Source organism: Paramisgurnus dabryanus, chromosome 4 (assembly GCF_030506205.2).
Source record: "Paramisgurnus dabryanus chromosome 4, PD_genome_1.1, whole genome shotgun sequence".
Lineage (NCBI taxonomy): Eukaryota > Metazoa > Chordata > Actinopteri > Cypriniformes > Cobitidae > Paramisgurnus > Paramisgurnus dabryanus.
In genome coordinates, this window is record NC_133340.1 from 2,341,514 (window position 1) to 2,366,187 (window position 24,674).

Genomic DNA, 24,674 nt, shown 5'->3' on the forward strand with positions numbered 1-24,674 from the left:
TCTCATAATTGTTAGATTATTAGACGTTAACCTGGATTTTACAGACAGGGTCACATAAATACATGCAGCTTTGTTTACACTCCTCCTTATGTTGATAGAGTGTGAACAATGAAAATACTCAATGCATCTGAAACTTTCATATATTGAAATAAGATATGTATTGAATTTGATTTGTTCAATTGAACTTGATGTTTGTCATATTAGAGGAGGATAAAAAGAACAGCGAAAAAGGCCGGTGGCAAGATGTTAAACCGTTTTCAGCATCACTAATTCAACACTGACTTCTGTTGTGAACATACTGGAGTCAAATGGCCTGCACAGATGTCTTTTACACAGATCTGTGAAAGCCACATTAGTGGATATAAGTCATAAAGCAAACCACAAACTTTGACCTACTTAAAGCGGAAGTCCACCCTAAAACAACATTATGCTCCAACACTATATTTCAGCACATATATGTAGTTGATTGTGCTGCCATCAAATGTACTAACTTCATATAAAAAAATTGAGCTGTTCACTGCTACAGTAACGGTGAAAATGCATGACCACATAATTCTGAACGTTCTAAATGAGGGCGGGTCTTGAGGCGAGATGATTGACAGTAGCTGATATCGTTCTTTGATTGACAGCTGCACAGGATGTGCTAACGTTAGCTTGCTTTGCTCGTGTTCATAATAACAACAACATGATAATAACTTTCTACCTAGTATGTTAACAGTAGTTACAAAAAACAATCAACAACTAAGCCAAATTATGTTTTAGATATTTTTACCATTTTGCATTACCTGAGTCCGCGGGAAAACTGGGCTGAAAACAGTACTCGAAATCTTCTGGCTGCATATTCAAATTTTCGAGTACTCTGTTAGTGGTGTGTCAGCTGAAGGTCGCGTTGATGTAAACAATAAAAACTACCGCTGGCCTGAATTTGTTGTCCTTACATCCACATACTGCACAGGTTCTAGTCATCTTTTATCGAGGGTTTTTGTGATTTCCCCTTCAGAGAAGGTAAGAATCGACAGCCGGATGACGTCAAAGTACCGCGAGAGCGATTCGCGAAATCATACGGAGGAGTTTGCTAACTCGCTCTCGCGGAACCTTGACATCGTCCGGCTGTCGGTTCTTGCGGCGCCACATGAAGTAGTGATGGTCGTTTTCGAAGCACTGCTTCATGAGGCTTCGAAACATTTATGAATCTTTTGTTTCGAATCAGTGGTTCGGAGCGTGTTTCAAACTGGCCCAAGTCACGTGATTTTAGCAAACGAGGCTTCATTACGTCATAACTGTTTCGAAAATCCGATGGTTCACCACTAGGGGGAGTTGATCACATGACCAGTGTCTATATGTTTAGGTGATCTCGGGTCAGTTTTATTATGCAAGTTCATAAAACATTTATCCTTCTGACTAATAACACTGCCATGTTGTCTACTTCTTGTTTATGGACAGATTTAATGACAAAAATGTGCATAATTAAAAGGGTAGTTAGTTTTAATCATTTGTTTGCCCTAAATAAAACTAAAACACACATAATACACTTTTAACTATGTCTTAATTAAGTTAAATAGTTATTTTTAACTATTTAAAAATTGCTATTTTTTTGCTATTATTTTGATAAAAAAAAGGGTAAAATGTTTGGACACATCTGCTTTTACACTATTTTGACCAGCAGGGGTTGCCAGCGTGTGTGGTGTTTCGAACCGCTTCGAAAACTGAATAAATTTTCGAAGCAATTGGTTCAATTGAGGAAAATTGGTTCAAAAAGGAGATCCCAGATCATCTTAATTAAACCTGACTCACTCAAAAAGATACATAGGGAATGGGATTGGATCTTATCACTCTTCATTCCTTCTTCCTTAAGGGTGTTTTCTATGCCACTTTCAGTCTCTCTTTCTTTCCATTGTTGTCTATGTTCGGTGTATTTTTGCAATTAAATGAAATATGATCTACATTTTCTATAGCTTGACATTCAGTACATAAACCGTTATTCTTCCCTATTATCCGAAGTGTGCCATTAAGACCACTTCTTCCCTTCTGCTAAGACCTAATGTTATCCTTTTTCCCCACACATTTTCCTGGATTGTATGGTAATGCCTTGCATTATATTCTACCTTCCATTCATTTTGCCATTTCAATAGCATTTCTGATTTTATTTTAGCTTTGGCTTCAGCTTTCCCAATTGAAATATTAATTCCTATATGTTCTTTTTCTAACATTTCCTTAGCAATTTTCTCAGCCATTTCATTTCCTTTTAACCCAACATGTGCTGGAACCCAACAAAACTGAACTAAAACTCCAAGGTTCTTTATACTCAATAAAATATGTCTTAATGTATTTCTTCAGACATCAGCATTTTGGATGACATGGGGGGGGGGGAGTAAATTATCTGGATTTTTTTATGAAGTGGAATATTCCTTTAAATAAATTCAACAAGTAAAACAAAAAATATATTATATACAAATACTATACTTAAAAAGTAGCCCTCCAGATTATTTTATCCATTGTGGTAGCACTTGCTTACAAAAAGGTTGGAGACCCCTGCTCTAGACATATTTGAACCATCCTCATTGCATTTATTAGCATTTTAGAGTAAAGTTGTTTAAAACAAAAACTATATTTACATTTACTGTGTAAAATCTCAGATTCACAATTTGCATTTTTTCTTTCATTTAAAAAAATCAAACAACAGATATCATGCCACCAGCACTAGATGGCGCTATTCCTCTTCAATCAACCCGTGGGGGTGAACGTCAAGCAAGAAAAGCTCACGTGCTGTCATGGTGTTACATTTCGTTTCGTGCTCGCTGATAAATAAGAACCAAACAAGCGAGTCAGTCTCCAGCAGCTGCTGAACTATCTTAACCCCACCTAAAATTAGCCCGAGAGCACTTCACCATGACTCTGTGTGGAGGAGTACAACACTTCAGCCCATGTTTATTTTAAAGGAGCTTGGGAATGGTGACAGTGGACAGAACGGGAGGATCGTGCTTGTGCTGTGGACGAGTTTTAAATGGATCAATAAAATAATTAACCAACTTGAAAATTATAAATACTTCCATTCACAATAATATCTGAATTTAAGGGATAATAAAAATCATCCTTTCCATAGTAGGAAAATATAATACTATTGAAGTGAATTGGGCTCATGAACGGTTTTGTTACAAGCATTTCTCAAAATATCTTCCATTGTGTTCATGAGAACAAAAAAATTATACAGATTTGTAACAACATGTTTAAAATTGTACATGAGTAAGAAAATGACAGAATTTTCGTTTTTGGGTGAACTATCCCATTTCCCTTTAGATTAAACTCGTTAATAACCCACTGCTGTGTGCGAACCAGTCTGTGAAAACCCAGTTATAGTAATATGTTGTTCTTTAATTTTCTACATAAAATCATCCTATATAATGTAAAGAACATTCTCTGAAAATATCTTTAATATTGACGGAGTGAGATTGAAATCCATTATTGAAATCAAACTTTGATGCTCCAAGTCTCATACTTCGATTATGAGACTTTATCCTGGATTTCAATGACAGGGACATATATGATACATATATTGGTGAAAGTAACGTTTTGTGTTAACACGTCATTACCGTCTAAAACAGTAAATCTGCTCAATCTATAAACAGGCCCACCTGCAGACCTTCGTTTGTTATTTAGAAATGTTTCACACATCCACTGCACTGCAAAAAATTATTTTCTCAGTATTTTTGTCTAGTAAAAATATCTAAATATTCTTAAATTAAGATGCTTTTTCTTGATGAGCAAAGAAAATAAGTCTAGTTTTTAGACTAAAAATATCAAATTTAAGTGATTTTGGGCAAAAAACAAGCAAAAATCTGCCAATGGGGTAAGCTAATTTTTCTTGAATTTTTCTTGAACTTTTCTTGAATTTAGTGTTTAAAGCAACACTATGTAGTTTCCATGTAAAAATGACTTACAGCTCCCCCATGTGGTTGAAAAGCGCAACAGTGCCTGGTATCAGACACTCTTCTGCAGGGTGGGGGAGGGGCGGGGCTGTGTTTCCTACCCTCCACCGCCACTTTCAGAGTGTGCTTGTAGTAGCTAGGAGGCTGCTCAGGTTGCAGCAACAGTACAATTTGTCCAGTTAAAAGTTGTTCTATCACTGAAATAATTTTAGAGACATTATTTAAAGGTAAAAAAACTACATAGTGTTGCTTTAAGAAAAATGTTCAAGATTTTTTGTTTTATGCACAAAATCACTTAAATTTGATATTTTTGGTCGAAAAAATCTTGGGTCGTTTTTTCTTAAATTAAGAATATTTATAGATTTTTACTAGACAAAAATACTAAGAATTTTTTTTCTTGAAAATAATTTTTTTGCAGTGTGTCCCCTTGTTTATTTAAACTTTTAGCTACAAGCAAGCATATAGTATACTAGGATCCATTTAACACATACCAAGTTAAAATATAATTCCTGGATTACCCCCAAAATCGCTAAATAGTTTGCAAAAAAGGGATAGTTCACAAATAAATTGCTTATGCTTTAATTTGACATGTGTCATTTTAAACCTGTATATGAGTCTTTTTATTATGGAACACAAAGGATATTTTGAGAAGTCTCAATGGTTTTTGTCCACAAAGTGGAAGTAAATGGATCAATTTTGTTTGATTATCCTGTTCTTCAAAATGTCTTCTGTTGTCGTATGAACAAATAAAGTCATACAGGTTTGAAATGACACGAAGGCAAATAATTGCCGAAACAATATTCAGTTTTGGGTAAACTATCCCGTTAAAGGTGCCGTAGAATGTAAAACTGTTTTTAGCTAGTTCTGTACATGGTAATGAGCCTAAAACGCATTTGTTTCCTCTTTTCTTGGGACCTCGGGCACGGAAAAGACCGCTGGAAAACAGGCCAATCTTATCATAACACTGACTGTGACGTTACAGTGGAGATGTACGCCCCAACATTAAGTACAATGTTGTTACAATGCTAAAAACAAAGTTGTGGCTGCTGAGTTAGCACTGCATGCTAATTAATGCTATATGCTAACGTTTAGGCTGAAGTTCTACTATTGACCCGTGGCGGCTGGTGACTTCTTTTTTTGAAGCGCACGATGGGATGTCGTCACAACATGTATGTAGCTTGTCATTTCAAAATATGTGTTCTGTGCTTGGAGAGATCGTGTGTGCATCACGTGTCATGCCAAAATAAGTCCCTGCTGCCTTGAACTTGAAAGGAGATGCAATCTCATGCTTAATCAGAGTTTACTGTTAAGGGAGTGCGTGTATTTAGGGAACGTGAGCGTCTCTTTTATCATAAACGGTTTTGACGTGTCTGCAGCAGGCACTTATTTTGACAAAACACGTGATGCACACAGGATCTCTCAACACACATGACACATATTTTGGAAAAGGGAACCACACACGTGACAATCCAAACACTTATTTTGAATTAGCGCATCCTCGGAAGAGCAGTCACGAGCCGCCACTGCTATTGACTAAGTTCTACTATCGTTACGTTTTGCAGGTCCATATTGAAAAAACACAAACTTGCCACTCAGAAACATCCATTTCTAATCTCTGAATAACAGATTATTCCTCAAAATCTGTATCTTTGTCTGCAGGCATAAACATAAGGTCTGTTTGTACACACACAACTGATCTGAGAAACAGCCAATCAGAGCAGAGCTCAACATTATTATTCATGACCCTTTCAAATAAGGTAATAATAAACAATTTAATTCTAAAAGCAAATCCTAGGGTTGTAAATGGACATCTAAACCATCTCCAGATAATTTTTGCGCTTAATACAGCCACATACCTTCTATGTAGAGAACAATTTAACATTATGTTAATGCATTCTTTGGCACCTTTATCACAGCGCTTCTCAAACTGGGGGGTGGGACCCCCTATTAAGGTCACAAGATAGTACCAGTAGACGTTTTATGACACTTTATAAAATACATTAATTTAAACATTAAACCTCCGGAAAAATAAGGATACAAACAAACAGCACTACATTGTATCATTTAGGGGCGGTTTCCTGGACAGGAATTAGACTAGTCCTAGACTAAAATAAATGTAAGAGCTGTCCAAACTGAAAACAACTTGTACAGACATATCTTAAAACACATCTGTGCTCTTTGTTTTGCTTCAAAATGCACACAATAATGTTTTTATTAAGGCATGTTTGTTAAAACTAGTTATATTTCCTAATTAAACTAAGGCCTAGTCCTGGCTTAAGCCAATCCTTGGCCGGGAAACCACCCCTTAATGTTTTGTTAAATTCAAATTCTAAGTTTGAGATGTTTTTATGTCATGAATTTTGTTTGGGAGGCCACAAAAGGATACACCCTAAACAAGAGGGGGTGCCCGCCAAAAAGTTCCAGAGCCACTGACTTAACTCATTAAACCCAATGGATACCATCCCAATACCATTATAAAAACAATCCCGTTACCAGATCATGAAAAATAAACTGTTCAAAGAGTAAATGTGTTTTATGGCTTTCTGCAACTCCCTATGCAAGAAAGTACCTTTACCTAAAATTGTAACAAAGAAAGCATGAGCAACACACCCAGTAGGGGGCATAAGAACACAATTAAACCCCTATGACAAACACAGACATTGAGACTTGTTTATACCAAACAATATATTTTATTTGTCGTCCAACACCACAGCCCAGCCTTAGGAAGTGGTTCAGTACCAAATTCAATGGAGTTACACATGACGAGCATCAACACAGGAGGGGGCAGGGACAAGAAGACAACCTATTAGCATTTTTCTGTTTTTGTTTTAATAATCATGTCTTTTCTACAAAAAAAAAAGAAAAAAAGCCCACCCTCCAGTAGCTCAGATGTTGTCAGCGCTGCACTGTATAGCTGTACACAGCCAAGCAATTAAAAAAATCTTTTCCGCAGTGGTGGCAAACAGCGACAGCCTGACCGCAGTCCTTGTCGGATAGACACGGGTATGCAGACAGTAGCCTGAGCGTCACTGCAGAGTTGAGTGCTGGTTTATGGGGGGGCCCCTCATAGTCACCCCCTTACCTGTACCCAGACCAGCTTACATACGTTTTTAAAACAAGGACCGGGAGACCACACTGCATACATCTGATTACTGCTCCTACTGACTCTCAAAGTGTTTTTCTCTACAGTAAAAAAAAGGAGAAAAGAAAAACACTTTATTCTTTACAGTTAATTCTTGTTTGTGCTTTTTTAATAATACTATGATCTGTATGAGGTCTTAGTTTGGTTTTATCATACACTGGAGTAGCAAAGAAACTTAAATTTAAAATATTCTGTACGCCCCACAGTACACAGTATTTTGTGGTGTTGTGTCATGTATTGGCCACAAACGACCACCTCGATCCCCCCTTACAAATGAAGATGGAAAAACCTATAGAAACCACTGGTAGAATCCCTTTAACAACACAAGTACAGTACACACATACAAAGAGCATTTCCTGTCTGGAGGGAAGTGATGCAATGAGATGTAAACATATAGCCAAGAGGGTGCACCTTGTGACAAAAGGTTCCTTGACTTTCCTTTTTTTACGTTTGTTCGTTCAGTTCTTTTATCCAACAGTCTTGGTTTCCACCCATGTATAAAAGTACAATGACACCTCTAGACTTTCATACTTGGTTTGCTGTAGGCTTTATACGTGGCAAAGTATCCACAATATCAAGTAGATATCCTTGACGCTACAAAGTCTTGTGAATTCCATATACATTCCCAAGTTTCCATAAAAAAGCCTATTCCAAACTGTGCCTGAGTCCAAATCTGAGGAAAGCACGCTTAGCCTCTCACACTTCCATCTGTTAAATGACATTAACCACTGGAAAGGTTTCCCTGTGAACACATCCATGAGTATGTGACAGTTACCCATCACTGTGTAAGCTATAAACCTTGTTCTACCCAGGTGCCAGCGTGTGTGTATGTGCACAGAAAATGTCCTGGTTTCCACACATCTCTATAAGAACAGAGAGTTTCTTTTTGTATTTCTTTATGGTGGTGTTTCTATTTCACAGGTTACGACGTTTAGATGGTTCGTAACTATAGTGGAGGCTCAAAACATTATATTCCCAGGGTTTCCTGGGCCAGGATTAAATCCCATGCCCATATCAGCTGCCATACCTCGAGGCCTCATCTGAGAAGGCATCATCATAGTCTGCTGAGGACCACTCATCCCTTGTAGTGACATCATCATATTAGGAGAGCCCACAGGCCCAGGGTGGTTGTACATTGGCCTCTCTTTTCCCTGCATCATTCCAGGGCCTCCCATCATTCCTGGCTGCTGCCCAGGAGACAACATCCTGTGCTGCGGCCCCATCATACCCTGACCCATGAAACCAGGGGGCCTCATGGGATTATGGCCTGGGTTACCCATGGGCATGTCCTGTGGTCCCATGTGTCCAGGGCCTGGAGGACCTCCCATTCCCTGCATGGGGAGGCCCATCCTTGGGTTGCCCTCACTCATCATCCCCTGCATTTGGGGGAAGCCAGGTGGGCCGGACGGGTGGGGTGGCTTCCCACCAGGGGCGTCCCCACCACGAGGGAAGTAGGACAGAGTCTGGCTGGGCTTCTCTGAAGGAATAATCCGAGAGAGATCAAACTCGGGGATGCCAGATGCACCTGGTCGCATCACCTCATGCAGATCCGAATCATTGAAGACACCCGGCATGTTATTGAAGTCCTGTCCTCCTGGGGTGTTAGGTTTACACATACCTGGCTCTCCACCAGGTCCATGAGGCATACTGCTCATTCTGCTTAGTGGGCCACCTTCTCCTGGGAAACCCATTCCATGAGGGAAGCCACCCTGGGGCCCAGGACCGTTGTGAGGGAAGGGGACTTGCTGCGGAGGTGACTGCCCCGGGGGGAAGCCCTGTCCTCGATGCGGAAGACCTATGTGACGTCCCTGTGACATCATCTGATTGTTGCCCATGCCAGGGTCTTGGGAGACGGGGTTCATCATCATACCATGAGGCATCATGCCTGGGCCCATAGGCCCACCGTGAGGAGGCATACTGGGGCCCATGGGGTTAGGTGAGGGCATCTGGTTTGGCATACCATGGGAAAGTGGCTGAGAGCCCATAGTATTCATCCCCATGGGGCTGAGAGAAGGCATGGGGCCAGAAGAGTTGGGCGTCATCATTCGAGGATGTCCTGGATGATGGTTTAAACCCATTCCTAAGAAAAAAGAATAAAAACATTGTAATATTGTGGCTAATGACTCTGGAAAATCCACATTAAGACTACACACAACACTGCAGTTGTCTCTTACCAGACATGCTGTTGTTCATAGATGGCAGGTTTGGAGATCGAGCAGGCGGCGAGTCGTCATCGGAGCTGGCCACAGTTTTGATTGCGTCATGGTAGAGGGGTGTAGAGCTCGGCATAGCAAACTTGGACATACGAGACATCATAATAGAAAGAGGATTTTGGGATAACGTTGGCTCTGGGGGCATGGTGTATGGGCTGCTGGATGGAAGACTTCCTGGAACATTGATGGAGCCTGGTTGACTGGTGGAACTACTGGATGGAGGAGCTGAAGGAGGATTACCACCTGGAAAGGTGAGTATAAGAAAGGCGTTAATAAGAAGAGGAAGGAAGATCAGCATTTACCAGTGACCTTATCTTTGACACATATTAGGTCAATGGCTGCAAACACAATAAAAGGTACAGCTGTTATAGTAAAATTTTCAGGAATAAATAACCAAATAAATTAACAACACCCAATAAATTAGTTCAGCACACAGTACATAGTACAGAGATTTGTGAGGTAGGATTTTAATTTGTTTTACCTTGTTCTACACTGCCCATCATATTTGGTGATGTCATACTAAGGGGAGGCTTGTTCTGAGGAATTCCTGGGCTTTGCATGGGTGGTTTGGGCGATGATGTCCAGCCTGGAGAGGGGGCAGGAAGGGAAGGAGACTTCATATGGACGGGTGATGCCCCTGCTGACCCCATCATGGGAGGAGATTTAATTGCCGCAGCTGCTGCTACGGCTGCAGCTGATGGTCCACTAAGCATGCCAGCCAGCTGGGATGGTGTCTGTGGGGACTTTAGGTTACCTGATGGTGAGCCCAGCATAGGTGACTGGACCTGCCGCAGTGTTGGTGACTTCAGCGGGTTGACATTGGGCGAGTTCCCAGGGCCAGACTGTACACTCAGGTCTGAGGGTTTTCGACCTATATTTCTCTGGCCAGGTGGAGGCCCTGAGCTGTTGGGACCTTGGTTGGGAGGTAAAGGAGGCATGTGACTGAGACGACCATTTCCACCAACATTACCTCCTCTTTGGTCAGGGCCAAAAGGAGGCTCACCTCTGGGACCCCTTTGATTCCCAGGGCCTTGGGGACCCATGCCAGGAAACTGTCGATTAGGTCCCATGTTGAGATCACCTGGGTGGGGCTGGTCAGGGAAAGGATGCCCTTGCATCATTCTTTGTGACGTAACAACCACATTCTCAGGCATTGGTCCTCCACCTTGCCTCATCTTCATTATTTCCTCCGGACTAAGATTCATTGGTGGTTCTCTCATCTTGGGGGGCATCATTTGAGGATTAGGCCCCATGTTTACATTAAGATTTCCAGGTCCCATGCCAAATTCACCCATGTCACGGCCAAGTCCTTTAACAAACTCCATCCTAGAGGAGGGGCTCATGGGGCCATCACCTGACATTCTGGGAAACATCATGCCACCCCCATTCCCAGGCTCCATGGGTCTTTGGTTACCCATCATTCGATTCATCTCCATCATCATGCCATGTGGAAGCCCCATGCCTTGTTTATCACCCATACCCTGATGGAACATAGCCTCTTGGACAGACTGAGGGTTCGGAAATCTTTCCACTCTTCCACCTGGACCACCAAACATTCCTTGCCCAGGTGGAAACCCCCTCCCATCTCCCATTTTGGGCATATCATCAGGCCAGTTCATTCCCGGTCTGGGCATAGAATTGGGCCCTCCCTCCATGTCAGGGTTCATCATACCTGGGAAGCCAGGCATCCTCTGCATGTGTGGATGCATGCCTCTGGGGCCCATGTTCATCTGTTCAGGGAATGGTTCAGGGCCACCAGGGCCCCAGACCTCTCCAGGGTTGATCTGGTAGGGTGGTGGTGGACCTCGCATCATCCCTCTAGGTCCACCCTGATGAAGCATCATGTCTCCCATTGGTCTGTGCTGCATCTGTTCCTGTTTGCGCTTTTTCTCCTCATAGAAATCCTGCTGCAGTTTTAGCCAGGCCATCTGTTCTGGTGTCATGTGGTCTCCATGCTCTCCACCAGGGCCTGGATGTGAGTTCATAGGTCCTGGACCCTGCGGAGGAGGTCCAAGGTCATCTGGGGAGAAATTCATGTCTCTAGGAACTGGCGGGCCAAAGGGGGGTCCATCTGGACGTGGCCCTCCTGGGCCACAGGTTTTCCCAAGATTTTGTGACTGGGCCATCATGGCTTGAAGAGGCCCTTGTTCTTGTTTCTTGGGCACTCCTTCCAACATTGCAGCATTGGGTGGAGGTCCGCCCATGTTTCCTTGACCCATGGAAGCCATGTCTTTGTCATCTGGGAAGAGCATGCGCTGTATATCACGCAAAGTCTGTAAGGAACGCTCACGATGCTCTAGCTGCTCTTGAGAAAGGCCCTCAGGGTTGTCCCCCATGCTAGACATGATCTCATGAGCCAGCTGCTGGTGATGTTGAGCAGTAAGCTTAGCATCTGCTCCTTTAGGCAGATCTAGGGATGGGAAGCTATGTTGAGGACCAGCATTGGGAGGCTGGTTAGAGGCCTGGCTACCAGGTGTCCCAGCAGAATTGCTACCATCATGGGATCCAGCACCATCTTGTGGGCTACTACTAGGGAGGCTCTTAGAGTCCATACCCCCTGAAGGTGCACTGTCTGGAGGAAGGCTAGATGGTTTGGCCCCCTGGCTTGGCTGCTGAGGTTGAGTGGGTTGCGCTTGAGGTTGCTGCTGCTGCTGGCCTGACTGCGCTACTTTAGAGGCTCCTTGGTGGTTCTGGTCACTAGAGTGAGATGAGGGCTGTTGCTGGGACGAAACTCCCTGCTGTTTTGTGTCAGATCTGAGGGACCCAATCTGATTGTTCTGAAACAAAATAGAAATAAAATGATTATTTTTTTAAATGCTTAATATTTAGTAGCAAACTCGAAATGGTTCCCTTTTGCTCACCAGGGGTAGCTGAGGCTTTCCACCCTTGCCGTTAGAGATATTATTCATGTGATAAGTGATGATGTTTTCTGCATGACCTGTTATGACTGCATCTGCTGCCCTGCAAAATACACAAATACACAGAATTAATAACGGCAAAATTGTTATTGGTGAAAACCTTTATCAAGTTTACTTTTAAAAGCCAGAGTTCACATTTAGAATTGATTAATTCCAATCCAGTCCTTAAAACAGCAAGAGGGAAAACTTTATATGCAAATGTCCCTATCCACATTCAAAACAACACTAGCAAAAGAACACCAGACTCAGTCCTATCTATTTTGATGGCAGCAATGGCACTTCTGTGTGAGACTCCTTATGGCCACAGCATGTCTGACAGAGTTTCTGACACAGGCTGCCACTAATGCTTGGCATCCCACTGTCTACCATATGAGGGTCTCTAGTTTAGGCAAACATGTTGGTGTTGATGCTCACATACTTCATCTTCTACCATTACTACTAGGGCTGGGCGATAATTCGATAACGATAATTTTACCGATATAAACTTTTTCGATAAAACGATAAGGACAGTTCGATAAGTGATCGATAATGTTTAAGCACTGTGCGTAATGTTGCGCGAGCACTTCCGGATGCGGCACGCGCTCTTGGTTTACAATCACAGTGACAGTCAGACTTGAAGGAGTGGAAGATGAGGCAAGTTATTCATTTATTAGTAGAGACCTATGATTTTCGCGATGCGGATAACGTGGACGGAATCACGGAATCCAAATGCGCGGAAACATTTTCTTGTGTGTAATGTTGGACGCGCAAACAGGGTTCGTCAAACACAGCAGACACAGGTGCGTGCAGTATACTTTACTTTCATTCAGCGTCCGCCTTGCGCACGCAAGCGTCCGCCCAGCTTTAAAAGTATATTTACAGGACATTCACAAATTCAGGAAACTGAGGAAAAGCAGCAGATCCACCACTGCAGTGAATATAGTGTTTGGGTATGTGCGCTCCCACAGCAACGTGACACTCTTGACATCCATTTATCAGCGTGTATAGCTCGTATATGTATAACACACGCGTGATCACTGAACTAAGTTTTCTTTCTTGTTTAAGTGAACATAAACAGCTGTTACTCAGTATATTGAAACTTAAAGCAGTCTGTCTTGGGTCTTAAAGGGACAGTAGTCTGCTGCTTTTGTGTCAGAAATGTGTTGATTTCATAACAAATAGATTTACATTTAATACAGATGCATTAAAACAAGATTTTAGTTTTTGTATTTGTCATGTTCTGAATAAAAAGTAGTTTAAAACCATTATTAACTGTCTGGTTTTTACAATTTTCATTCAGGAGCAAAAATCTGCCTTTAAATTTGACAGGAGTAAAGATTTGTTATTTATCATGATAATTATCGATATCGACTGATATGGAAAACATTTTCTCGATAATTTTTTGGGTCATATCGCCCAGCCCTAATTACTACACATTTAGACTTTAGCTCAGAAAAGGACCTCACTAACTATGTGTCAGAGATAGAGCTTGAGTAAAAAGAAAAAGATGGGCTTTGCCTTTACTGGGGCGACAAAACTAGGACCATAAACCTTTTAGGCATTACACCTTTTCTCCACGAAAAATACAAAGCACATTCTAGCAATCAAGCAACAAGCACCACTGATTAATAAAATGGCTTAATACTTACTTGTTGGCCATCTCTGTGGTGAAGACGTAAACAACCTTTGACCCAGGTTTCTGCCCGCTCCCCAGTTCAGACGTTGTGCTTTGTCCTCCTCCAACTGTATTGTGGGTAGGCGTGGAGGCAGAAAGAGACGCTGGGTCTGGCTTTATGTCTGAAGAGTTACAGTCTATGCAAAAGAACATAAAAGTTTAAAAGATAATCATCACAGAGCAATGGTTACAATAAGATTATGGCATACTGCCATTCCTTCTGTTTAGGGATTCCCAAGTACTGCAATACATTGCAATCTTTTTTTATTGACTGTAGCGAGCAGCGAACTGTAGGCAAGACTTCTAAATATTGTTTGCAAATTGCATTAGTCATATTAAACTGTTTATGTTATGTAATGCTTTACTCTTTATGTTTGATACTTAAAGGTGCTCCCCGTAAGTTGAGAAATTTCTAACCGTTACTGACACCAGTGGCCGTTATAGAAACTGCAGCCAGTCTCATGCTCGTTCTCGGTGGGCACACTCGTACGAGCACGACCACAACAACCAGAGTTGCCGTAGCAACCACAGACAGCTCATTGAGATTCACCAGCATGTTTACAAATGTAAGAAAAGTTACAGTAGCCTACTGTAAGGTTATTGTTTGACAGACCATATTTTAGTAAATTGTTGCAGTGCTACTTTATATTTTCAACAGAAGTCTACTTCTAAAAGTTTTGTAACACGACACTGTAAAACACACTCCCGACACTCACAATCTTAATGCACTTGTGCTCTGAATAAAGCTAATTCATATAAGAAAGTAACTTTTGAAACGGTCCTGTGCTACATGCTATCGTTAGCATTACACCACAAAATAAATGCTATCGTTAGCATTACACCACAAAAACAATAACATAATATATTACAGATGCCCTGTAACTATGTCTTACCTTTACAGTAAAAAGGAAACCTGCTCAAGGTCTGTTTTCATACCCAGCGCTGACCGGAGCTCCCTCCAAGAATCAAATGCCAATCTGATGTTTACCATTGTCTTTTCCCCGACGCCGGTCACGCACTATTTTGGCCGCACTAGATAAGGGTTTTTTTTAAACTTACGAGGAGTTTCCGTGAGTGTCTGGATTTTGCTGGAAGTTGGTCGCTTCTTTCCGTCTACAGAGTCCATTTGAAACATTCTAGCGATTGCCGCTGTTTACTAATGACTGCCGTACGCGTCTATATGGAACGCCCAGGTAGACGAGCATGCGCATGACGTCACATTTTGAATTTCGCGCCAATTCGGACCCGACTTCTCCACACAGAAAAGAGCCTACAGGCTGATAGAGACAACCGTGGAGGACACTCAAGGTGTCATTCTTTCTATTACATTATGGTTGCCTCATAAATATACAAATGAAAACTCTATCTTAAAGTTTTTTTAAGTAATAACTTACATTCAGCCCCTTTAATATTGATTATACATATTGAATTTGTGTTATGTAACAATAAAAATTGTCATCAGGATGTTCATACTTCAAGATCAACTGCATTGCAGATCTTAAATTGAAATACTGTAAAAAAAAAAAATGTTGATAGTACATACTGAAGAATCCCGTGTCATCATCATCGCTCTCTCCACCTGAACACCAATCTGCACCGCTGTAAGGCAACCGTCGCTCTCCAACACATAACCTTTTCGCTCTACTGCCTAGTTCTTCAGGAAGACAGAAGAAAGAAAGATTGTCCATGAGATGGTTATGAGATGCATTGTATGGATTGTTTCTCAGACATAGGAAGAATGGAAAATGCAACAAATCAAAAGTGGTGGACTAGGGTTACACCGTTTTAGCAACAGTCCCTGAAGTCCCTTTCTCAAGACATTGTAAAAAGCGTCCAAGTTTCTATTCCTGATCATATTAGTGGTCTCCTGTGAGATACTTTAGTTAGTCAAGTGCAGACAAGAAGGATAAGACAATGTAAACAACTTCGCTGTTCTTAAAGGGAGAGTACATCCAAAAATGAATATTCTGTCATCATTTACCCTCATGTACTTATATACCTGTGTGACTTTCTTGATTCTGTTGAACACAACAGAAGATATTTCAATACACAGTTGCCAGCGACCACTGACTTCCATAGGTGGGAAAAATACGATGGAAGCAAAGGGTGCCAGTTACCAGCATATCAAAATACCTTCTTTTGTGTTCAACAGAAAAAAGAGCCTAAAAATAACGTTTTGTTTAACCAATGGCTGGTGACAGTGAAAATGTACCTGCCATAAATAATTTTTTCAAGAATTCATAAAAATGTCACTACCGGTTGACACAGTTTACTCGCACTTGGCTGTTTTTGCCGTATTGTCCCCAATATAAGATGACCCTGATGATAATACGACCACCCACACTTTTTAAAAACCTTTTGAAAAAATGCATTTTAAAGACCCACCATGGTCTTCTATAAAGAAAATGCTTTAATTTGAAAATACTTTTCATAAGTCAAAAGGAAAACAGTTTGGTTCCCCAGATTGTTTAATACTTTTCATATGGCATACAGTACCATATATAACCTGCAGTCCATCTGGATTTAATAACAATTAGCCTCGGCTGACCATCTCATTGTGAAAAAACAAGTAGCCTATTAATATTTCATTAAAAGTCTGCCTTACCATAAATGACTGTAGTTTTTTAGGTTGCTTCAGTCCGGGTAAACTTAGTTATGTGTATTTGCCGCCCCCTACCGCATTTTTGTATGATTGACACCTAACAGTCTAACCAGGGGTTCACACCAGCCGCGTTTGAGGCGTCAAATTCGCGTCTACCGCATCTAGTGTGCCGCCTAAACATTTTGAGTTTACTCGCTTCATCTAGCGTGAAAAACGCGTGTGAAATTCTAGTTAGAGACATTCACGTGGAAATTCGCGTCATGGGAGGGGCTTCTGCGACACTGCTCGCTTTCTGTAATCACTTCACTACTAGAGCAAGCTCCGGATTGGTTAACGCTAGGGTTGTTGTGGTGACAGAATTTTAGATACCGGTTTCACAGGGTGGGAGGGGCTTATAAATGCACAGAAGTGCACATTTTACTTTGACTTTTGAATTAGATGCAACTGTTGTTTAAATCCAGCGCTTGCGTACACTGCGTTAAATCGCGTATGAATTTGGGTGCAAATGCGAGTGCAACAGCTGGTTTAAGTGCTTGAGTCAATGTGCGCAGGTACTTCTGACAGCAACCCGCCAGTCCCAAGCAGAGCAACCGGCTATTCCTCCATAAAGCTTGAATGATGGGTTTATTATTATTATTCTTAATGAAAAACACAACAACAAAACGATCTCGTCTATATTAAACATCATATATGCATCTTATAACAAAAACGAGTAAGCACGCGGCTTCTGCCATCGTCTGCTCGCCGCAGTCTGACAGGAATAAATTAAATCTGACACCTGCAGCCGCTGCTCTGTGATGACGCGCGTTCAGCTCCGCTGAATTCAGGCATCAGACACATTCAGTTGTAAGTGTTTGCTCTCTCTAACGAAACTAAATTATTTAATTACAAGAAAATATCAAAACACGACGGTGAAAGACGGTGTCGCGGTGGGCAAGTGATCTGACTGGTGAGAGGCTGAAGCACCATAATCACCGTTTCACCGACTATCGCAACAAGCCTAGTTAATGCGGCATGTTTTTCCGCCAAAGTTCACATTTTTCAACTCGCGTGTTTCCCGCTGCAACGCTCAATTCGCGTGAACTAGACGCACGAATAGGCATGGGCCGATTACCGGTTTCAAGGTATACCGAGGTTTAAAACAGTCAAGGTTTCAAAACCACTAAAATGTTCTGTGATACCGTCTCCAAGGTATGAGCTGTGCTTATACAAAATTCATTAAATCATGAAGTCATGTGATTGATTTGATGTTTACATTTAATATACATTACGAAAATATTATATGTGTTGAAAGCATATTATAATTTAAAGGCTTTATTGTACCTGGCTTTTGAAAATAACACATTTTAGTGTTGCAATGGCAAAACCGCAACACCGTGAAACCGTGGTATTTTTGCTAAAGGTTATCATACCGCCAGAATCTTATACCGGCCCATGCCTACGCACGAATGAGGTGGATTCGCGTCTAACGCACAACACTAAACGCCTCATTCTCGCCGCGACACCTCCAGGCGCACGTCAACGCGTCTTTACATTAAAATGTAAATCACTTGCGTTTGACGCCTCTGCTGCGGCTGGTCTTAACGCAGCATGAAACAGTCATCTTAGATTACATGTTTAGAACATTTACAAGGGTAAATGACAAAACATTTTGGGTGAACTATCCCTTTAATTACATGACTCTACTTATTTACAGATGATATATTAAAATGTGGAAAATTGAGTAGGAATATTTTAGTGTTCAACGTGTGTTTTCTTAATACATCAGATATTTGTTTTACTTGCTCAATATGCAATAGCGGAAAAAAACATTCTACTATGAAATGTTAATTTTAAGCATAAAGAAAATTAATTGCCATCAAAACAGAATGACATTTCATTTTTATCAGCAACACATTTCCTTTCAGATTCAGATTTTTAAAACCGCTAACAACGTTAGGACATTTAGCAGCAAGAATGCCTACTACAAACAACAAGACATCTTTTTGGTAAACTCGTGGATAAATTGCAGCGTGAACAAGCCATTAGAAAGACGTGTAGCTATGACAACAAAGTACCACTACTGTTAATGTCTGTAACTGTGGTTAGTTCCCAGACCACAAAATCTCAATGAAACCGGGACACATCGGGGTCAAATGGGATCACCAGACTTCCTGTATACAGACAACACGCAACCCTCAAACAAACGGCCAGCTCAACAGCTTGAACAAACAAAAACGCACAGCGAAAGGGCCCAACAAGCCATCTCTTTGTGAGCATACAAGCACATCAGTATACAATAGGAAATCAAACAGGTTTTGGTTAACTCAGATACAGTGCACACGAACAAGTTGCGTTACATCGGCATCAGCATTCAAAAGATATGAATATACATTTATATCTTTTAAAGGCTTAAACTAAAAGCTTTTCAGTAGCAGTACTAATAGTTAGAGAACCATTAGAATCAGAAGGTTAAAAAAATCTGAACTAGCGATTCCCAATTTGTGAATGAATCACTCAAGTTGGTTATTTTCAAAGAATAAAGCAAAACGTCTGAATCAAAAGTGCTTTCTCAGGCAGAAAAATAGTAACAGGATACATGAACATACAGAGTGCTGAAGGAAGTGAAATATTTACTTCCAATCAATTGAAACCAAGCACGCAAATCCATCCTGTCGTTTAAAGAGGGTTTTAATTACGTTTAACAGCTGCACATGCTGCTTATGAATGACTGAAGTCAAGTACATATTCCAGCCAAGATTATTAAAACTTTAAATGTGTAGTCCACTTTAAAGATGGGGCCCATTGACTTACCATGGTATTTTCTGTTCCTACTATGAAAAGTCAATGGACCCCATCTTTAAAGTGGACTACTCCTTTAATGGTACACAAAAGCACCTAAAAGTAGAGATGCATCAATATTTAATTTTCCCAGCCAATACCGATAGCCGATTTTTCTGCCGATTTATTCATATAATGACTATTGCATTTTCCTGTTCTCTTTTGATTGACAGGATATATTCGCCATGACTATCGGCTGTTTTAAACTATCGGTCGATAGCCAAAAGTGCGAAAATTGCTTTTATCAACGGATATATCAGTGCATCTCTTCTTAAGAGTACAATGATTACAATGCATACTGTGGTAACATGGTAATAATTTTGTACTGTGGTATATCAGAATACAATTGAGGAGTTCAGATTAGGGATGCTAAACAATTAATCGCAATTAATCGTTAGCAGAATAAAAGTTTTTGTTTACATCACATACTGTATGTGTGTAAACTGTGTATAATAAATATGTATGTATGTATGTATGTATGTATGTATGTATGTATGTATGTATGTATGTATGTATGTATGTATGCATGTAATTTTAAGAAAAAAAATCTATATATTAAGTATTTATATATAATATAAATTATACATAAATATACAAATGTATATACACATGTAAACATTTCTAAAACATATACATGCATGTGTGTACATTTACTTATACAAAGTTATTATACACAGTTCACACACATATATGATGTAAACAAAAACTTTTATTCTGCTAACGATTAATCGCGATTAATCGTTAAGCATCCCTAGTTCAGATGCAAAACCCTCTAAGTGCACCTGACATGTTTTCTTGTGAATGAGCATTTGTTTTTGGGTTCGGTAATTTACTTTAATGGCAACGAAAATGTTTTTAGTCAGTAATTGAAATGCCTTATTTTCACACATGTCACTTTAGTCATTTGGTCTTTCACTGCAAAACCCTCTAAGTGCATGCAAACCTTTTGGGCAAAAACCTCTACTTAAAAAAAAATCCACTTCTTCAGACACTGTTTGAATATCAAAAATCGATTGATTTACCCCAGAACAGAATTGCCTGAGAAAATCTATATATCGTATCACGGAGAGATATCCGGTTTACATTTACACGCATCGTGTACCTATTCACCTCTCTGATCCTATAAGTATTGCTAAACCCTAGACGCAGTGAAATATGAACCACGAAAACAGCCAAGGATAAATTTCTAAACATTAAAAATAAAAATTGACTTAGTCTCACGCTAATACAAAGACATTTACATCCAAGCAAAGGCCCTTTGGGTTGTCGTGCATAAAAAAAACTGCGAGGTGGGGGTGGCTCCCCCTGATTTAGCACGACAGATGGTACATTCCCAAACCAGGTTTTTAAAGTGATGTTCCCACTAGGCGACATACAGGGGTGTGGATGTCTTCTTACGTACCACTTCAGCGTTTACTGCAACCTTGAGATGGTGTGTATGCATGAAAAAAGTGTGACCCGTGGGATGCGTCACATGCTTGCATCCTGGTTTTTTTAAAGGGGTAGTTCAGCCAAAAATGAAAATTCTGTCATCATTTACTCATCCTCATGTTGTTAACCTGTATGAGTTTTGATGAACACAAAAGAAGATATTTTGATAAGCACACATATTGACTTCCATAGTAGGAAAACAAATATTATGGAAGTATTGCAATAAATGATGAAGATATTTTGATAATGGTGGTAAACAGAGAGTTGATGGTACCCATTGAATTCCATCATATTTGCTTTTCCTACTATGGAAGTCAATGGTTACAATCAGCTGTGTGCTTATCATTTATCAACATATCTTCTTTTGTGTTCACCAGAAAAAAGAAATTCATACAGGTTTAAAACAACATGAATGATGACATTTTTGGGTTAACTATCCCTTTAAAAGTGCATTCAGAACAGAAGTTTCCATGTTCAGTATCAATACAAAAAGGAAAGGAAATCTGAGACTAAAACCTTATGAAAAAATGTGACACTAAAGCAACGCAAAAAAGAAAAAAGAAAACGGGCAGAATAATAAGCCAAAGTAGTGCCATGTGTGAAATCTCAAATTAGCATTTTGTAAAGATAAAAAATATGCAGAACTAAGATTATGATGCAAAGGATGGGTAGATCAAAGGTCATTTGATTCCCAGAGAACACACACACACATCCATAATTGCTTTTGAAATTGTCTGCCAAATGCATAAATATGCCAAATAATATACAAGATGTTTTAAAAACCAAACTCGGAGCTAAGCAGTAACATTAGCGTGTTCTACCACAGGATGAACGATCTACACAACTAGCTGCACATCAAGTGACCGCTAAATATAATTACCTGACCAAGATACAGGAGATGATTAAAACCACATAATCCAAGAGGTCATCTTAAAGCGAATTAAGTCATTCCTCCAATGACTGATAGACAATTTGAATTCCATAGCCCAGATTCAACTTCATTTAAGTAAAACAATAGCATATGCAAAATTAGTTGGTTACCTTTCTGGTCCCCTTCATTGCTAGGCGTTCCTGTATCCCTTTGTTCAAATGACTCCACAGAAGTGCTTCTCTCTCTTTTAATCTTGCCTTTAGCTCCATTGCCTGAACTCAGGCCTTGTCCATTTTTGAGTCCCATACTCCCTATAGGGCCCTGGGGACCTTTGGGGGTGTGGCTTCCACTCAGCGACTTCGGGTCACAAGGAGAGGGCTGGGATTGGCTGCCGGCACCCCCTTGCTTTCCCTGGTTGGGCAGTTTGGAGTCCATCTGTGCGGCACTGGAGGGGGACATCACGGGTGGCGACCTCACCATGACCTCCTGCTTGGATTTTGGACTGCTGAGAAAGAAAAGGAAAGTAGATACGGTCAAGATCTCGACACGATTTCAGTTTAGCACAAATAAACAAGAAGGAAGTAGGAAAGTAGTAGGAAACTAGGTTTACTTTCGCAGAAAAGTTTTAAGTCAATTAAACCTAAAATGTATGTTTGGGCTGTCTAAACTGAAAACAACTTGCCCTAATGCATCTTAAAATATATAAAAGCAACTAAAATGTCATAATTTAACTAAGGCCTAATCCTGGCTTAAAGGGACAGTTCACCCAAAAATAAATATTCTGTCATCATTTGCTCACTTTCACGTTGTTACAAACTTGTATAAATTTTGTTGTTCTGATGAACACAAAGAAAGATATTTTAAGAAATGTTTGTAATCAAACCGTTCGTGGACCCCATTTACTTACATAGTATTCTTTTTTCCTACTATGGAAGTGAATGGGGTCCACTGATGGTTTGGTTACAAACATTTATCAAGAAATCTTCCTTTGTGTTCATCAGAACAAAGAAATTTATACAGGTTTGTAACAACATGAGAATGAGTAAATGATGACAGAATTTTCATTTTTGGGTGAACTATCCTTCAACCTAAGCCTTGTTTAGGAAACTGGGCTTAAGGGTTAAAGTTCACCCAAAAATGAAATGAAAATTCTGTCTCCATTTACTCATTCTCATGTTGTTACAAACCTGTATAAATTACTTTGTTTTGCTCAACACAAAACAAGATATTTTGAAAAATGTTTTTTACCAAGCAGATCTGGGGCACCAATGCCTTCTATTGCATTATTGTTCCTACTATGAAAGTCAAATGGTCAGATGTGTGCATTTTTCTGAAACACTTTTCCAAATCTGTTTTGCTAAACGCAAAGATATTATGAAGAATGCATGTTACCAAACAGATCTGGGGCACTATTCACTTCTATTGCATTATTGTTCCTACTATGAAAGTTAAATGGTGCCCCAGATGTGTGCATTTTTCTGAAACATTTTTCCAAATCTGTTTTGCTAAACGCAAAGATATTTTGAAGAATGCATGTTACCAAACAGATCTGGGGCACTATTCACTTCTATTGCATTATTGTTCCTACTATGAAAGTCAAATGGTGCCCCAGATGTGTGCATTTTTCTGAAACATTTTTCCAAATCTGTTTTGCTAAACGCAAAAAAAGATATTTTGAAGAATGCATGTTATCAAACAGATCTGGGGCACCATTGACTTCTATTGCATTATTGTTCCTACTATGAAAGTCAAATGGTCAGATGTGTGCATTTTTCTGAAACATTTTTCCAAATCTGTTTTGCTAAACGCAAAGATATTTTGAAGAATGCATGTTACCAAACAGATCTGGGGCACCATTGACTTGCCTTTAGCAACTTCTATTGCATTATTGTTCCTACTATGCAAGTCAAATGGTGCCCCAGATTTGTTTGCATTTTTCTGAAACATTTTTCCAAATCGGTTTTGCTAAACGCAAAGATATTTTGAAGAATGCATGTTACCAAGCATATCTAGGGCACCATTGACTTCCACCGCACTGTTTTTCCCACTATGGAGGTCAATGGTGCCCCAGATTTGTTTGCATTGTTCGGAAACATTTTTCAGAAAGATCTTTTGAAAAATGTTTGTTACTGAGCAGATCTGGGGTACCACTGACTTACATAATATTATTTCAAGTCAATGGTGCCCCAGATCGTTTGATTACAAAAAAATTTCAAAATGTCATTGTGTTTGCCAGAACAAAGAAATGTATATAGTTTTGGAACAACTTGTGGGTGAGTAAATGATGACAGTATTTTCATTTTCAGGTAAACTGTCCCTTTAAGAGTTAAAATATCTTAGCTGATGTATATAAAACGTATGAGATCTCCAATAAAACCTTTTTTTACAAAAAGTAAATAATATTTGGCATATACATGTTTATTGTCATGCGCCTTTGCCAGATAAAGTTGTAAGTTTTGTTGTCTTGCCACAATCACCTTTAACTCAATGGGGATATTAAGGTACCACCTCCTTTAAAGTAGCTTGAAACAACAAAAAACACAAACTTACTTGATATGAATTTTTGGTGTTTAAACTTACAATCCCACTGCTTTCCATTGATCTAATAGGTACAATTTCTTTCTCTAACTGTAGGAAACGAACCCGCCAAAACATGCAGACCAGAATAAAGAAACCGAGACAGCCGAGTCATATTTGCGTTCTTTGCAGCTGACAGGGCAATTACTGCAGCCACACCCTGAAAACATGCCTTTAAATAATAGGAGGGAAATCTTAACGCGTACCATTGACGTAATTACAGTGCTCTCATTGACCTAATGTCCTTGCCCCGCTCTCTGTTGACAAAGCTCCAAGTTAATATTTAATCAAAACCCGTCAAACCAGATCTCCCACACGCTAGCCTTCATCCATACCAGACGCCGCAGTTCGGAAGTGCCTGGTTACCCAGAAACAAGTAAAGGACTGGATTGTTGGACCTTTAAATGATGGCTCATACTCTACATCCACCGATGACATCATAAAAAATCCAAACAAGAAAGTAAGATTAACACCAGCTTTTACATTCAACAGCTCAACACGCACGATGCGAAACGCTTTC

General features: G+C 40.1%; 1 protein-coding gene across 5 annotated transcripts in view; it reads right to left on the reverse strand.

Annotated features, from left to right (window-relative positions):
- Nucleotides 1–6,593: 6,593 nt before the first annotated feature.
- bcl9 (BCL9 transcription coactivator) overlaps nt 6,594–24,674 on the reverse strand; it is a 139,516-nt gene continuing 121,435 nt past the window's right edge. For 2 of the 5 annotated variants that reach the window (XM_065295406.2, XM_065295405.2), the window contains exons 5-11: nt 21,748–22,082; nt 15,397–15,507; nt 13,828–13,990; nt 12,143–12,242; nt 9,763–12,058; nt 9,243–9,524; nt 6,594–9,148 (exon numbers count right to left, since the gene is read on the reverse strand). In XM_065295406.2, the coding sequence (XP_065151478.2) occupies nt 8,028–9,148; nt 9,243–9,524; nt 9,763–12,058; nt 12,143–12,242; nt 13,828–13,990; nt 15,397–15,507; nt 21,748–22,082 (4,408 nt within the window). In that variant the 3' untranslated portion in view covers nt 6,594–8,027. Of the gene's footprint in view, nt 9,149–9,242; nt 9,525–9,762; nt 12,059–12,142; nt 12,243–13,827; nt 13,991–15,396; nt 15,508–21,747; nt 22,083–24,127; nt 24,266–24,674 lie in introns of those variants that run through there. The other 3 variants (XR_010546721.2, XM_065295408.2, XM_065295407.2) reach the window with 3 other exon arrangements.